Source organism: Periplaneta americana, chromosome 5, assembly GCF_040183065.1.
Source record: "Periplaneta americana isolate PAMFEO1 chromosome 5, P.americana_PAMFEO1_priV1, whole genome shotgun sequence".
In the NCBI taxonomy this organism is placed as follows: domain Eukaryota; kingdom Metazoa; phylum Arthropoda; class Insecta; order Blattodea; family Blattidae; genus Periplaneta; species Periplaneta americana.
The window spans coordinates 121,196,711-121,212,786 of NC_091121.1; the positions used below are offsets into that span (position 1 = coordinate 121,196,711).

At 34.9% G+C, this 16,076-nt stretch overlaps 1 protein-coding gene across 2 annotated transcripts in view; it reads left to right on the forward strand.

The window, feature by feature from the left end:
• kibra (WW and C2 domain containing protein kibra) overlaps positions 1-16,076 on the forward strand; it is a 402,614-nt gene that overhangs the window by 353,460 nt on the left and 33,078 nt on the right. For both annotated transcript variants that reach the window (XM_069826453.1, XM_069826455.1), the window contains 4 exons: positions 7,139-7,335; positions 8,193-8,279; positions 8,406-8,595; positions 10,571-10,871. In XM_069826453.1, the coding sequence (XP_069682554.1) occupies positions 7,139-7,335; positions 8,193-8,279; positions 8,406-8,595; positions 10,571-10,871 (775 nt within the window). The remainder of the gene's footprint in view (positions 1-7,138; positions 7,336-8,192; positions 8,280-8,405; positions 8,596-10,570; positions 10,872-16,076) is intronic.

The window sequence follows — 16,076 nt, forward strand, 5'->3', positions numbered from 1 at the left end:
TTTCTGTACAAATGAATTGACGTGGCCCTAAATAGCATTATGTCCATGCTGTCAAAGCATATACTTGCAAAAGTAGCGGTTATTATATGCCTGCACATTTCATATATAATGCCTTTATAAAATACCTCGTTTGTTGCGCTCAAGTCCCGCATAATACACTATTTTTGTGGAATAGTTTCAATGTAATTTTCAGCAATGTACTGTAACAGCAATGAAACTTTTTGGCCATTGAATGGAAATTTTACTGGTCAGTTTATTGTCGTTTAGTGTATTGAAGTGTCTGTGAGTGTGATTACAATGAGTGTTAAACAAAAAGCACTTTCTGTGTTAGAAAAATTGGAAATCTTACGAAAGTACGATGAAAACAGTACTCTTAATCAGAAACAACTCTCTGATTGATTAGGAACTCCACCATCGACATTAAGGACAATAATAAAAAAATCGCGACTCAGTCACTGCAGCTGCGATGTCGGGAGGATGTAAGCTTAGGAAAGTGAAGTGTGGTGAACATGAGGACTTGGAGAATATGCACACAGCAAACAACTATAAATAACTTTTTTCGAAAGAATTAAGTACAGTACATATCGTAAATATCTTTGGCGTACAGTACAGTAACTACATAATGGAGTAATACTGTATTATGTTTCATGAATCCTGCATTTCAATAAAAAAAAAATACTAATAGATACTGCATGTAGTCAAAATTAGTATACTCACCTAATACACTCTCCCGGTTAATATGTTGCTGTCACTTGAACAGTGTCTTATTGAGGTTTACTGTATTAATCCATAAAATTGGGACCAGTGGGAGTAGAAATGTGATTTTTGTTTTTGTGTGTTCAGAAAACATTAAACATTCATCATATATACATGCAGGGTCCCTACAACTTACCAATTTTCCAAGCACACTTGTTATTTGATTTTGAGACATTCTAAGCGGCAAGTATGCGGCGAGTCTGCATGCCCATATGTTGCAACGCAGCACTGTCGCTATTGGCTATTGTTGATAAGCGGACATACCTGCAAACGTCAGGAGGTTTGAGAATGACTGTAGTCAGTGATGTATGCAGTGGAGGGGGAAAGGAACTAGCCACCGTACCCCATTACCTCCTGACTTAGTAGCCTCATAAGTGATGTCATTTGGGATACTGATCAACAAGAGTTAATAAAAAATACATTAAAATTAAAGGATATCTACTACATTTGTATGAGCACTTTATAAGTCTGTTGAACTTCTTAATCATACATGTTTCGGAGAATGCTTCTCCATCTTCAGTGATAACAATTTACATCGACGAAGTGGTTCCAGATGTTTGAACTGTGTTCTTGCTTAGTATGCTGTAGACTGGTTCCAGATGTTTGAACTGTGTTCTTGCTTAGCATGATGTAGACTGTCGGTCTATATTGTGCTAAGCAAGAACACAGTTCAAACATCTGGAGCCACTTCATCAATGTAAATTGTTATCACTGAAGATGGAGAAGCATTCTCCGAAAATGTATGATTGAGAAGTTCAACAGACTTATATAGTGTTCATACAACTGTAGTACATTTCCTTTAATTTTAATGTATTTTATCGATTTTATGAACACTATAATAAAAACTTGACCAAGTATGTGTATTTTATCATTCAACAAGAGTTAAGTTTTCTGTTTGTGCTCAGTTACACAGAAGGGATTGCACTCCTGCTGTCTCTCGACACTACAGTCTGGCAAGCAGGTCGCCATCTTTCACAGCTAAAGTTCTTGTCATCTCATTTCATTACATGTGGCAAGTGATCTATCACGTAATTAGTGAATTATTTGTTTACAGAAATGAAGAGAATCTTGCATGAATTTAGAAGATTGCTCAAAATGTTCTCCACTACATTCTATACACCATGTTACAGCGATATATGAAGTTCTAGGACACTATACATGAAGCCAGGAAAATTCAGCACACTAATTGTACACAGGAATCTCGCATATATATTATGCGGAAACAAAGAGGAAGGAAATAGGAAAGACTGGAGTATGCTGAGTTTGCAGTGAAAGACCTGCCTTTGGGCAAAACACTGTGAATGAATGAATAATGTGGATACGTACATGAAACGTAATAAATGTATATTATTTACTATATAAAGCTCTATTGATGAAATTAAAAAGAACATTTAAATGTTAACTTTATGTAATACTCATTTAAGGTAGTGTGACAAACATAACATTTTTATTACCCTCTGAAAATAGACACATAAACTAAACAATTTTTCTGCGATTTGATTGTTTACAAAATGAAACTAGAAATTGTATGTTTAATAATGTGTTCTAGGGAAGCTTCGTTGAAAATTTCGAATTGCAGTTGTGAATAGGTCATTCAGTATATGAATATATGTCAGTACATGTATGTGACTAACGTAACAGAAAGTAGCATGCACAAATATAACTCATTTACTGGACAAGTTTTATTACTGAGTAAGAAGAATAGCACTACATATTCCATTTAAGGTTTCACATCTGCAAGTTTTTATTATAAATATTTAATCAATTAATATGTAATGTTTCTAATCAATTAATACATAATGTTTAATATCCATACAGAAACAGACGCTCTTATGTCCAGAATCTTATAACAGTTTCACATCTGTTGCCACTGCATCCTTGTCTTCTGTATTCCTGTAGAGGTTAATGCAAAGAAGTCCTACTTTCACTACACTGTGACATGCCTTCATTCTGTATATGGGCTTAATTTGAGCAAACATATTTCCAAGTTCATTCTGATCATCGTCCATATCAGATAAGAGTATATACAAACAGTTAACTTTTATGTCAGAAGTAGTGACTTCATCATGAAATATCATGGCATTACTAATGAGAGTCTTTTCGTTTCTGAGGACCTTCTGCCAAATATAATGCTTCAGGATAGCACCAACATCATCATAAGACCCTTTCCATGGTTGAACTAAAAGAAGTTGCAGGAAATGTAACTTTCATCTGATGAGAGTGTTGTCCTTGACTAGCAATTTTTAAAATGAGCTGGACCACCATCAGACCACAAGATTACTTTGTGAACAGGACCATGTCTTTTATTGAACCCATCCAGAATGTGCTGGTTAAATATATTCACTTCTGATGTGTGTGATCTTGTGTCCAAAATAACACAATAAGTGTCAGTTTGTAAATCATCATTCTCATTGGTCTTGCAATATAAAACAGCAGTGTAAATTGTAACTGTGCATGCTGATTTGTTGTCCAATGAGCAGCCATAACTTCATTCTGGTGCTTAATCTGACAGTTTTTGGCAAAATCTGTCAGGACAGTTTGCCTCAAATTTCAAGGTTTCCTTTTGTTTTCTTGATTCGAGTGCTTGTTTTTTGTGAAAACTGTGGTCCAGAATTTTTAAGATCTGTGTCCTCAACATCTTTCAGAAATCATCTACAGATATGGTCTGTTCCTCAAGTATTCCTCCAAGCCACTGATGAATACCAATGGCTTCATTGTCATCATCTGTGTTCTTTACAGCAGTTGAAATAATATTGTCAAGTTTTTACTGCAGCTCACAAGTGTGGTCAGCATGCATTCTGGATCATTTTGATTACAAATTACCATACTAATTAATTCTCTAATGGTTCTAGCATTAATTTGAAAGCAGGATATTTTAACAGAAATGATAAATTCTCGCAGTAGAGACCGTGGCATACAGTTTGAGAATCCCATGTTAACAGTTCTACATGAAGTAGTTTGAATTCTTGAAATTTTGTGAAGGCAACTTGTATATCCGGATACTCTGACTTAAATAACTGAAACTCTTCTTTCAAAGTAAACATCAAGACCCTTTTTTGAATCATTAACTTCTTCTTTGATTCTGGATCTGTTACAATTTTATAGTGTTTCTTGCCAGAACACTGATGTGATATATCAACCTGTTGATAAAAATCTTGTATCAATTTTTTAGTCTCTTCTAATATGCAGTCTGCTCTCTTAGTTTTTTTTTTTTATTGTTCCTCATTTTCCACACCAAATATTACAACAAGCTTTTTCAGAACTGCTTTTCTCATGCATGGACTTGCTGGAAGTGAAGTCTGAGGTCTTCTTACAGCTTTTCCTAATGTTTGTGACGATTTACATGGGAAATGAAATTCTATAGACTTCGCTCTTTAGTTTGTGTTCTTCTTTCTCTCATATTACACACGATTCTCTTGCGTTCTCTCCTTGGAAGTTTTTACCATGCTCTAAAGCCAGCTATTAAAGTACTTATTAACAGAAAAACTTTGGTATGGAAAGGGAATGTCTGTTGGTTTAGAGGTGTGACTAACATAACATTTTAATGTTACATTAATCACAGTAATACTTTAAAAGTGTTTTTAAATATAAAATAATTAATATATGGCTTATGGCACTCAGTATATGTAATACTAAGAGAATGTAGCATTTTAATTCAACGCATTTTGTGCATGTTTCAGATCTGAAACATATTTTATTTTTGTGACTAACGTAATCCAGTATTTAGTTTGTATTCAACATGGTATAAATGTACTTAGGCAAACAGCATAGCTATGCAGACATTATCAAGTCATGCGATTTTTATCCTGCAGTTACACAGGTTATCAGTTAGGTGCAACATGTATTCCTAACTCTCTTCACTCTTCTAGAGGGTTTCTTTTACGTGACGGTGTCAGATTAATGAAGCTCTAGTAACATATTTTATTACTAATAATGTTCAATTGATGGGACTAGTATTTCAATTTTTTATATATTTATATCGTCAACCAGGAAGACCTTTAAGAAGACTGCTAGATGGGGCCGAAACAGGTCTAGAGAGGCCTAATTCGTGAAGGATGATGATAATGATATTTGTTTCTGCTTTATTGTGAAATTTTCCTTGAATCAAGTGACTTCATTTGAAGAAATTAAAAAATGTGAACTATATTTCGAGTTCAAGTGAAGTAGCATCTTAAATTCAAATTTCAAGTGAAGTTGAATCCATTTTTAATTTTCACCTTACTAAAGGAAAATTGAAACAATTTGAAGAGTATGAACGTCACTTGATAATTTGAATTCAAAGGAAAAACGGGCGAATTCAGATTGACATCTATTTTAAGTGCTGTAAAGTAACAGCTGATTGTTTTTTTCTGTTGTACTGGAAAGTAAATATAATAGAAAACAAATAATAAGTGGAATAATGACCAAGTATTAGAGTATCTGTTGTTGTATAAAACTCATGAAGGCCTGTGGAATATAAAGACTGCAAAGTATTGTGACAGAAATGTAAAGGAAGCTGCCATGAAAGAATTCATTGAGGATTGAACAGCAGAGATTTCAATGTGGACACAGATGAGATACGAGAGAAGTAATGAGAAAATTAAAAACTATTAAAACTGTATATAGAAAAGAAGTGAGGAAGATAGAAAGACGTAAGAAGAGTGTTGCTTGAAGGGACGACATTTATCAGCCGAAACTGGCATGGTTCAATATAACTGATAGTTTTTGTTTTGGGAACTGTGGCAGTTTCAAGAAAATAATTTTCAAATATGGTAAATTAGACTTGTTTATTTTATTACATTCATATTAACAATTATTATTATATCTTTGTTTGATGATTTCACTTATTCTGTTTGTAATGGTCAATGGTCATGTATTTCTCTTACTAATCCAATTCCTAACTCATATTGAATGATGCTTCTTCCATTTCTTCGATATCTTTATTAGTTCCCTGGAAAGAAGACTTGCTACTATAGAAATGTCTATTTGCATAACTTCCATTGACGCCATTTTATCGTACTTGAAAACAAAATAACTTGAATTTAGGGTACTCGAAATCAAGTGACTTGAAGAGTGTGAACGAGACTTTAGTCAGCTGTCAGAACTCTATTGAAATATATGTATGTATTTGCAAACGTGATCACTGATGTACAGTACAGCAACACATTGTCCGCTTTGAAACATATCTACTGAAGAAGAAGTCATATGTGCTGTGTTGATGCAGTTTCGGTGATGCATTCTAGAGGCTACATAACCATCAGAACATTGTGTTCTTAAATTATTTACAAATGGTGTGACACAGGTCCATTCTCGATAAGAGAAATGTTTTACATGCTAATATGGAATATTAGTGAGAATGAGTTCCAGTGAGTGTCTCGAAACTCCATACATCACTGCGCCATGTGTATAAAATGTAATGAAGCACATTTGGAGCAACAGCTCTGAAATTCGGGTAAGATTCTCTCCAGATCCTTTAATAAATAATTCACTGATTACTGATACGTGAAAGATCACTTGCCACACTGAGTAGTGCTGTGAAACGGCAAGAATGTTATCCGTGAGAGTTGGCGATGTGCTTGCTACACTGTATTTCCAAGAGACAGCAGGAGTGCTGGTCCCTTAGGTTTGACTGGCCCTATATAAATGTCCGTTTTGATATCTGTAAATTGAACATGTATTATTAATACCATTGTATAAATTGTAGTTCTGTGTAGGATTGGGAATGTTGAGACAGTTGTGACTGAATACAACATTGTTAGTGGATATTTGCTTTTAGAGAGTGTGTGTAAACTGTGAACTGTTAAAGACATTCTTATCTAATATGTTGCTATATTAAAAAAAAGCATTGACATCTAAATTAGGTCTGGGTGGATGGTTTTGAAGTGCATTGGAATCATTTTGTACAAGACATGACAGTTTATAAACACTAAAAATAAAATATTCATGGGACTATCATTGCAAATTATAATGCATATGAAATTTAAGGAGGCAAAGCTCTCTATTTTCATATTTGGATGCTTTACATGTCTGAGAATAATTTCGATAATTGCTTCATAAGACTGAATAAATCTATTCTGAAAATTATGAGTGAGAAATTCTGACTTTACACGGGACAGAATTTGCATTCTTTCAATTCGTAGCTACTGTAGTTACTGTACTGACTAAGGTAACTCGGCTCTCAATGTTCCAATCAAACGTAGGAAATCGAAGTTTTATTTTATATTTGTTATAGTGGTATCAGTTGTTAATAGAATGCATTATTTTTATAAAATATCAAGTTATGTAACATTTATTAAGGTCAGACTCTTATTTCAAGGTTGTTGTCTCCACTTGTTTAAAGTGTAAATAAAATAATAACATAGTTGGCTGTCGTATTGTAAAAGGAGAGTTTCGAAACTTACAGGTGGCAGCACTGTCCACACCCTCTTCATCAGGAACAAACACGAGATCAGTGTCTGCAGCTGTTAGTGACGAATCTGTGGCTGGAGACTCAGGAGTATTTGAGGCTTCCAACAAGAAGCGGTCTTCCCTAGCAAATGATAATGTTGCTGGACTTGAAGACATGACTTTGGAGACAGCACAGGTGCAGATTAAGCTCAGGTATGTTTTCGGCTCTTTTGTCCTTTCCTTTCTATTAGCATTAGGATAATGCCAGGCGAATACCATTATTATTGAAGAAATGTTCAGAAGAGCGAAATAAAGAAAAAGACAATTACATCTGTTATCAGTGGTGTTTCTACTGTTGCTCTCTATTAACATTAGGATAATACAGGACGAATACCATTATTACTGAAGAAATGTTTAGAAGAATGGAATAAAGAAAAAGAGAATTACATCTGTTATCAGTAGTGTTTCAACTGTTACTGTCTTGCACCAAAAATGAGATATGTTTCAGTATCTTTACATTTAGTGGAAAGTCTGCCGAGTTAGCTCTGTGGTAGCGTGTCTGCCTCCAAACTAGCAGGAAATATTAATCATTAAGAAATACATTTTACTTGTTCATCAGTTTCAAATATTATAGTATTGTGAACATTGGAGTGGCTGTATAAGATTAAAAAATAGGAGACAAAATTGAATAGGAATATGATGAAAATATATACTAAATAAAAAAAAAAAAAATAAAAAAAAATATGTTTTATATCTGATTGTGTACAGAAATGTAATTGAAGAGACTAGATGTCATGGCTTATCTTTTAATCATTTTGTATTATATTTATTATTCAATGCATGTAGTGATGTTAGCATAAGTATTTTTTAATTAGGAAAATAATGTTTTTGCAGACAGATTTTGAAAACTGTTGTTATGGAGTCCTATGGTAATATCTTCCGTTATAAATAGTCCAGAAAACGTTTAGTTAATGTTGTGATTGGGATCACCATCACGTCACATAAATGAGTGAGTCTGTAGGTCAGAGTGAGAAATTTATATCCAATATTTTTTGTTTATGTGTTTGCAGGTACTCAATTAGTGACACTTTACTGCACATAGGCATTGAGAGGGCGCGAAACCTGGGAGCTTTGTCCATTCCGGAAGATGGCAAAGTGTGAGTATGCATTCAGAAATTATTACTTATAGTCATTCATTATCGTATTCTACTTTTATAAACAGCCCTTTTCAATGTAGCTCTTTCAAAAATGTTTAGTGAAATTATACAATATATTTACTTTAGCTACATCAAGACAGCATTATTACCAGCTCCTCAACCTATCACCATGGCCTGCTGTACCAAACCTGTTGAAGATCTCCGGAAGCCAACATTTGGTGATAACTTTCGCCTAGCTGTTCCTCTTAGCAAGTTATACACCAAAACTCTGCAAGTAAATGTGTGGTGTATTGATCAACAACGGGAGGAATGTGTGGTAAGTTCATAATCTCAACAACTGACTCTTTTAATTGGGTTTCTGTGAGGACCATTTTTATCTGTCACCTGACAACTTAAGAGTGGAAAAATATTAAGAAAATTGTGGCAAAATATGGAATTCATACTAAAAAAAAAAACAAGTTTTTGAAAAAAAATGTTAACTTATCGTAATGCAGGAAGCACGACGTGAAATGAACGTTTGTTAATATTGTTAAATCAACATGAGCAAGTCTGCTACAAAAATCCTGAAATTCAGCTACAAATACTTACCAAAATTAAGCTGTGTTCAAAACCGTATGTCTTAAAAGCAAATAAACATATAACAAAAAACATAAGCTCTCCATTTTAAAATTTAGCTCTTCACACACATGTTGCTTTGTAGCAACACTAACCATTGTTTCAACAGAAGTCCATTCGTAAAGAGCAGCACATCTGGAGATGGTTTGAGAGCCCTTATTCTTGACAGAACCGACAACCAATGCTACAAGTTTGAAATTGAAAGGTGGATGTATTGAAGGTGTCACTTATTGGGGTAAGGTGAGTTTATTTTTGTTGGGTAGGCAACCCGTAATAAAATACAGGAATTATTAGTCAGGTAATAGGCACTATTCACATAGCAGGAAAATGAAACTGAAAATATCAGTACTTTCCTTGCCATAAATGAGGGTACAGTGTTCGGAATTCAGCTCATAACCTACTTTTTCTGTATGTTTTCGTAATTTCATTGAGGACATTTTACGTTTGTTAAAGTGTGAGAAAATAAGTTTGATAAAAGAAAGTGTCTACACATAAAAGTGAGTATTCACAGATGGTGGTCACTCGATCGAATCTCAATTAGGCTACATTTTGACATTAGTTACGAACATTCGAACCATTCTGCTCCAAGCTACATGACTAAAAATTAAGCTACATTTAGCCAAATTCGGCCCTGATTGTCAACACTCAAATCTGTACAGTATACTGGGTACTGTCTCTGGTTTTATAATAGGTTGCTTGTGACTGGATAATTTAAACATTGTATGACATTGGGTATGAAGCTTGTCTCCAAAACTCCCCAGTAGATCGGAAATACATTGAAGGAAGGGCTCGGTACTGGGAAATATGAACTAATATGAAGATTTGTTCATAGTATGACACTTCTTACAAGATATTATGAAATATAAAAGAAAGTACACCCATTTCGATTTTACTCATGACGAAACACAAAAATTATGATTCCCAATACTCTGTGATGAACGGTGTAAAATATTAAATTTTATATTTTCTACCCATTTCGATTTTACTCATGACGAAACACAAAAATTATGATTCTCATTACTCTGTGATGAACGGTGTAAAATATTAAATTTGATATTTTCTGCTCTTTACTGATAACTTATTTTTACATCAAAGAATGATATTTTTTTCTGGCTGCCTTATCGTCAATGCAATCACCACCAAGTTATGAAGCATTAAAACTGACATGCTACAGTTTCACTCCCCCCCCCCCCCCCCTTTCCTATCAATTCTGTATTTATTTTATCTCTTGGGTTGTATTGCAAGGCACTTTTAAAAATCTTAATCTATTCATTCTTAAAGTATCCTCGTCTTTCTCTGTAATTATTTATTGCTTCAGTAGTCATAGCTGTATTCAATTTTTGTTTCCTTGCTTTTGGTTACATCTTAAAACAACTTTCACTTATACAAGATACAAGTCTGTAATCTCTGTACTTGTTTTAGAGTTATAATTTTTCTGATTGGAGTCTATGGTGAATAAACTAACATTGCTCTCTCTGAGTTCTGTTGTAACTACATCATCCTGTCAGTAATTCTGAATACTTCTAATATAATCGGGATACTCTTGTTTTTTCTGCCACCATTTTACCATTGCATCAATAAGCAAGTTTCTAGTCTTGTGAGCTGTATATTCAGAAGCACACAGTAATACCGTCATATTTGACGAGCTATTTAGCACTGACATTTGACTTGTGCAGGGATGTGCTCAAGTGAGTCTAGCAGACTTCAATCCGGAGAGTGTGTCAGTCAAATGGTACAACATTCTGAGCTTCCGGTTCATGCAGCCACCCTCAGATGTGACAAGTGCAAGTTCTGATGCATCTCCCCACATACATCTGTCAGTGCAGGAGGAGTCTCATCGCTTGGAGAACAATCAAGACGACAAACAGGAGAATGAGGCATCAGTGTTTGGCAAACAGGTAGCAGCTCTGAAGGAGGAGAGCTCAGATGAATCCACCATCATATCATCCCAGACTTCCACTCTTACTCGTAACCAAGGTAAACATAAATTTGTGCGCTGTGCATGTGTATTTTTTTGATGATTGATTAAGCTATGAAAGGAGAAAGTTTGTCTGGAAATGTTAAAATAAGACGTGTATCATTTATACCATAGTAGATAGGTCATTCTCTAAATCAATCTACAATAAAATTTGTGAAGTTGTCTTTCCACAGATTTTGGACACATTGTTCTATACATATGTGGGATGCATTATGATATCTATGAACTAGTATTTTTGCTGTAAATCTGTAGTCTTCAATGTACAGTGTCTAGCAGAATTATCTCCTGGTTTTGGAATGTAAATAAGAAGGATAACATAGGTCCTATTTTTTTTTTTACTAAAGAACAATAATTTCCATTTTGTTTTATTATTGTCATCACTTTATTTTAAAGATTTTATTGCTTAAATGCTTGCTTTCACGTGCTATGCACTCCTAAAGCCTCATCCTGAAGTTCTGAGTGCTCACCTAGTCATTACCTCTGGTTTCACTGCGATTTCATGATAAATAAAACCTTTCAGTTCATTAGCTGTCTGTGATCTACATTTAAAGATTTTGGCCCACAGGTATTCCCATAGGAGGAAATCATAAGGGGATAGATCTGGTGAGTGAGGAAGCCACAGGATATCACTATGTAGTGAGATGAGGTATCCTGAAAAAATCTTTCAGAACTTCCATAGGTACCATTGCCATGTGTGTGATGGCTCCATCTAATTGGAACCAAAGAGGTACATTTCCGAGCTTGTTGAGTCTTGGTTCTAGGAAGTTGTGTAATATCTCTAATAGTAATTGGATGTAACTCTCACCATGCATTCTTCTTCCTCAAAGTATGGTGCTATTATTCTAAATTCCACAACACCACACCAAACACTAATGCACTCACTGTAGACAGGTCGCTGACTGACTGAGTTGTTGAGGATTTTTTGCAGTTCAATATGTAAAATTCTGTTTGTTGACACAGCCCGAAAATCAAAATGAGCTTTGTCACTAGAGAGCACATCAGCATCAGCTGGAACATTTTCCAAGATGACCTTGGAAGATACTTCGCAGTGTAGCAGTTATGTTTCATAAGTTCCTGTATTACAGTCATTTTGTATGGATTGAACTTAAGATATGCGTGTAAATTTTTCTCACACTCCGATCAGACATTCCCAAGCATGCTTAACGGATTAATATCATGGAGCTCTGATATCACCCTGCCTTAATGCTGCAGTATTCTATGATGTTTGAACACTGCGAGGTCTAGATCTATTGGGCAATTTCTTTTTAAAGCTGAATCTCTCTTCTCTGAAATTTCCAACTCACAAAATATCGTTTCCATGTCAAGAACTCTTCTATGCCAACTTGCTCTGAAATGCTTATGAAATAACTACTGCATTGTGATGATAGAGAAATAATTTTTTTAATAGGTTTCCATCACAAACGAACTATGTTCACAATTCCATGCCAAGATGGCAACTGAAATAGCATGGCTGTTGCTGCTCAAAGACCTACCCTTTGCCAGTAGCACCTGCATGGCAGCAATTTTAAATCTGGGAGATATTTTTGTTGGACCCTGTAATAATATTGAGTAATGAAGTTGTCCTAGGTGGTTGAGTTCTTACCATGCAAAATTTGAGGGTGATGCATTTTTAAGGGCAGTGGAAGTTGCCTTTATTCATAATGGTAATAAAATCAATTGTTGTATGTTGTAGATATACAGCACATAAAACAAAAAGTATTCCTGCGTGAGAGCATTACAGCCATATTTAACGTCTGTTTGTCATCCACATGAAAATTCAACTTCGTTAAGCATTATCTTCATCTACCTTTCTGTTATAGGGGATAAAAAATTTCACTTCCCTTGTTCTCATAAAGAGTATAAAGGAAATTTGATTGTGGCAGACTAGCAGTCTTCATAGACCTCATTCATTTATGTCTAGAGGCATTAGAAACTGATCATACTGAGTTTGGTAAAATGTGAAAAGGTGTCAAAAATAGTTCATGATATATTATTACAGGAGAAATTATGCTTGATAACAATATCTACAAAATTGGAAGTCGTATATAATGGGAAAAACTTTAATTTTGTGTGTAGAATATATTGGTATATAAGCAACAGCAGAGTTTGAGGTTATGGTAATAGCATTCCAAGAAAATTGAGATATTTCAAAATTTCTGAGAATGCCACAGCTATAAGAATTGTGCATAGCAGATTAATGTTAGTAAGTACAGGACTTCTCGAAATTATTGTCGAAGTTCATAAAAGTTATTCTGACTTGCACTTACAAAATATAAATAATTGTTGTAGTCACTTTACTCATCAAGTTTTTTTTTTGTTTGTGTGTGTGTGTGTGTGTGTGTGTGTGTGTGTGTGTGTGCGTGTGCGTGTGCGTGTGCGTGTGCGGGCGCGGGCGCGCGTGCTTTTTTTTCTCTCTTTTTTTCTTTTTTCTTTTTCCTTCAATATGCTCCCCTTTTGTCACTCTGTACCTATAATTCGATTTTGCAGATTTCTGCCCCCCATGCCAGAGCCATGTCTCTGATGGTGATTTGGATAGCTTTGTTAATGCATACCTTCCGTTTGCCAGTTATTTGAGTACTAAAAGAGGAACCTAAATTTCCTCCTTCACATAATCCCACAGACAAAAAATCACATGGTGTTAGGTCAGGGGAACAAGCAGACCAGGGTAGGAGTTTTTAGACATTTCTATGTCTGATCCACCACTGACAGATTGTTGTTCAAGAATTTTCATACCTCTTTGTGAAAATGATACTGGGCCACGTCCACCTGCATAATATAAGTAGCATTGGCCACTTGGTTAGCATGTTATCAAGAAATGTAATCTAGTCACCATTTTTTATGAAAAAAGTGTACATTAACCCTTTTTTTTTTCCTGACAACGCACATTTCAAATTCAGCATTTTGAAGTGGATTTTCTAATCCCAGAATACGGACAAACCTATTCTTTATAAGTATTAGAAATCCTTATTACCCCCAAGACTTCACCCCAGCCTGATTTTACCATTGCAGATGTTAGATGAATTGAGGGGAAGGTGGAATGTGTTGATGGAATAATGGAGGGAAATGGGAGTACCCCGAGAATAACACTCTGCAATGTCTGCTTTGTCCATCATAAATTTCATCACGACATGGCTGGTTCGAATCTGCACCATCTGGATGGTAGACCGCCACGTTAGCATTAATGAGCAACAGATGTGACCCTGCTCAACCTTAGAATGGATACCAACCAACCATACAAAACATGTTTTTATAATTGTCCATAGCAACTGCACCGTACTACGAAATTTCGATTACTTTTTTAATTAATTTATTTTTTATTTTATTTTAACCACTGTGATGTCTCAGCTGGACTTAGAGTCAGGGAGTTCTAGGTCAATCCTGGTTAATCCACTCTGAATTTATAATGTGTTGGACAAGCCTTGTCTAGACAACACAGGAGTTTTATCCTAGTACTCCAGTTTCCCCTCTGACCTTCCAACAATTCTCCATCAATAGCGTCATAGTTATCATCATTATCATCGCCGTCCGTGGTCTATCTGTCCACCCATCCATCCATTCATTTATATACCCACTCACCCATCCATTATGAGTGTAATGTAACGTCTGTAGTGTACTCTGGTTAGTCTGACAAACTAATTGTCCTATTTTAAGATGAGTAGTGTCCGTCAATATAGTGTCCATCAATATGCTTATCAATGGTACAATATACAATGGTTTATTGAATATTTACATTATTATTTCAAAATGGATTAATGTTTTTGTCATACATGCCATCATCAGATCATACAATATTAACATACAATTATGAGTATGCTGTGCATGGATGTTATTTGTATGATAAAATAATTTTACAGTAAATAACTACACATTAAGTTGCACATTAAAATATAAATGGTTAAAATTATTAATTATCAATATTACAGATATTATTCTTTAGGACAAATTAATAACGTCTTTAATAAAATTATACAGTCCACAAGTGGACGTTAACAGATTAAAATATAAATCTATGTGGGTTGATTTGATTGCAGCATTATGTCAGTATTAAGCAGGTTATACATAATCTTCTTATAAAAGTAGATCATATGATGTGTGAGTCAATCAAACCGTAATGTGACTGTGGAAACGATGGATTATCTTAAGGTAACTAGCACGGAATTTTATCATAATCATGGGTCTAAATTGTTTTATATTGGTAAATATAAGTTTCGCCAACTTAACAATATTGCGTTTCTCTTCATAAAAGTCCATTTTCACGAGGTATCGTACCCTACAATCAACAGCGCTCGATATCTTCACCAATAGAATTAGATTTTCCCCACTTGAAGCCAGTATTCTTCATAACTGTACATAATTAGGAACTGTTACCTTCCTCTACGTAAAAATTAAGAATAGCATTTTTAACCACATATCGATCGATGTCTTCAACTCTAAAAAAATTATGGCTTGAATACCTTCCTTTTGTCTGGAAATATTAGTTGCAGCTGTATTCTGCTGTACACAGCAAGCCTCCTTGTTGCCTTATTCAACAGGATCAAGAGAATGTTTTTGCTTCTTCTCTTTGTCGCATATCTCTATCACACATGCTATAATCTGTCTACCCTTGCTGTGAACAATCGAGTCCGCCTTTCTTTTCGCCATTATCAGTTTAATTGTGTCATACATGATGTACATGTGCATTATATTACTTGCAGCTTGAAACAAAATTGAATACCTTTAGTCCATTTATAGCCTGGCCATATAGCCCTATTACCTACTGCAACACTTTTCATTCCTGTAATGCAATATAGACCCCTCTGAAAGGCATAGAAATTGATGAACTCCACAATTGATTGAATAGAAAAAAACACACAATGTGCAAGAGTTATAGTTACTGTTAACACCACTAGAGTCACAACCGTTACTGTATTTCTTTGAATGCATGTTCAAACTTCCTATCACTCATCAGCGTAGAATTTTCTTAGCGATTTCATCCACAAGTTGCACCTCGATACATGGTATTTCTCGCAGAGTTTGCCACATCTTTTGCACCTGCAATGAGAGCCTGGTTCATGGAAGCACTTGGTTTGACATAATCTATGGTGAAACTCTTGCACAGGAAGTCTAGTCATTATGTGCCTCAACTTAAAGCCTCCTCGTCCCCACTTGTTGTTGGTCATGGCTTTATTCATGTAGAACTCATTCCATATGGTCACTTTCTTCTG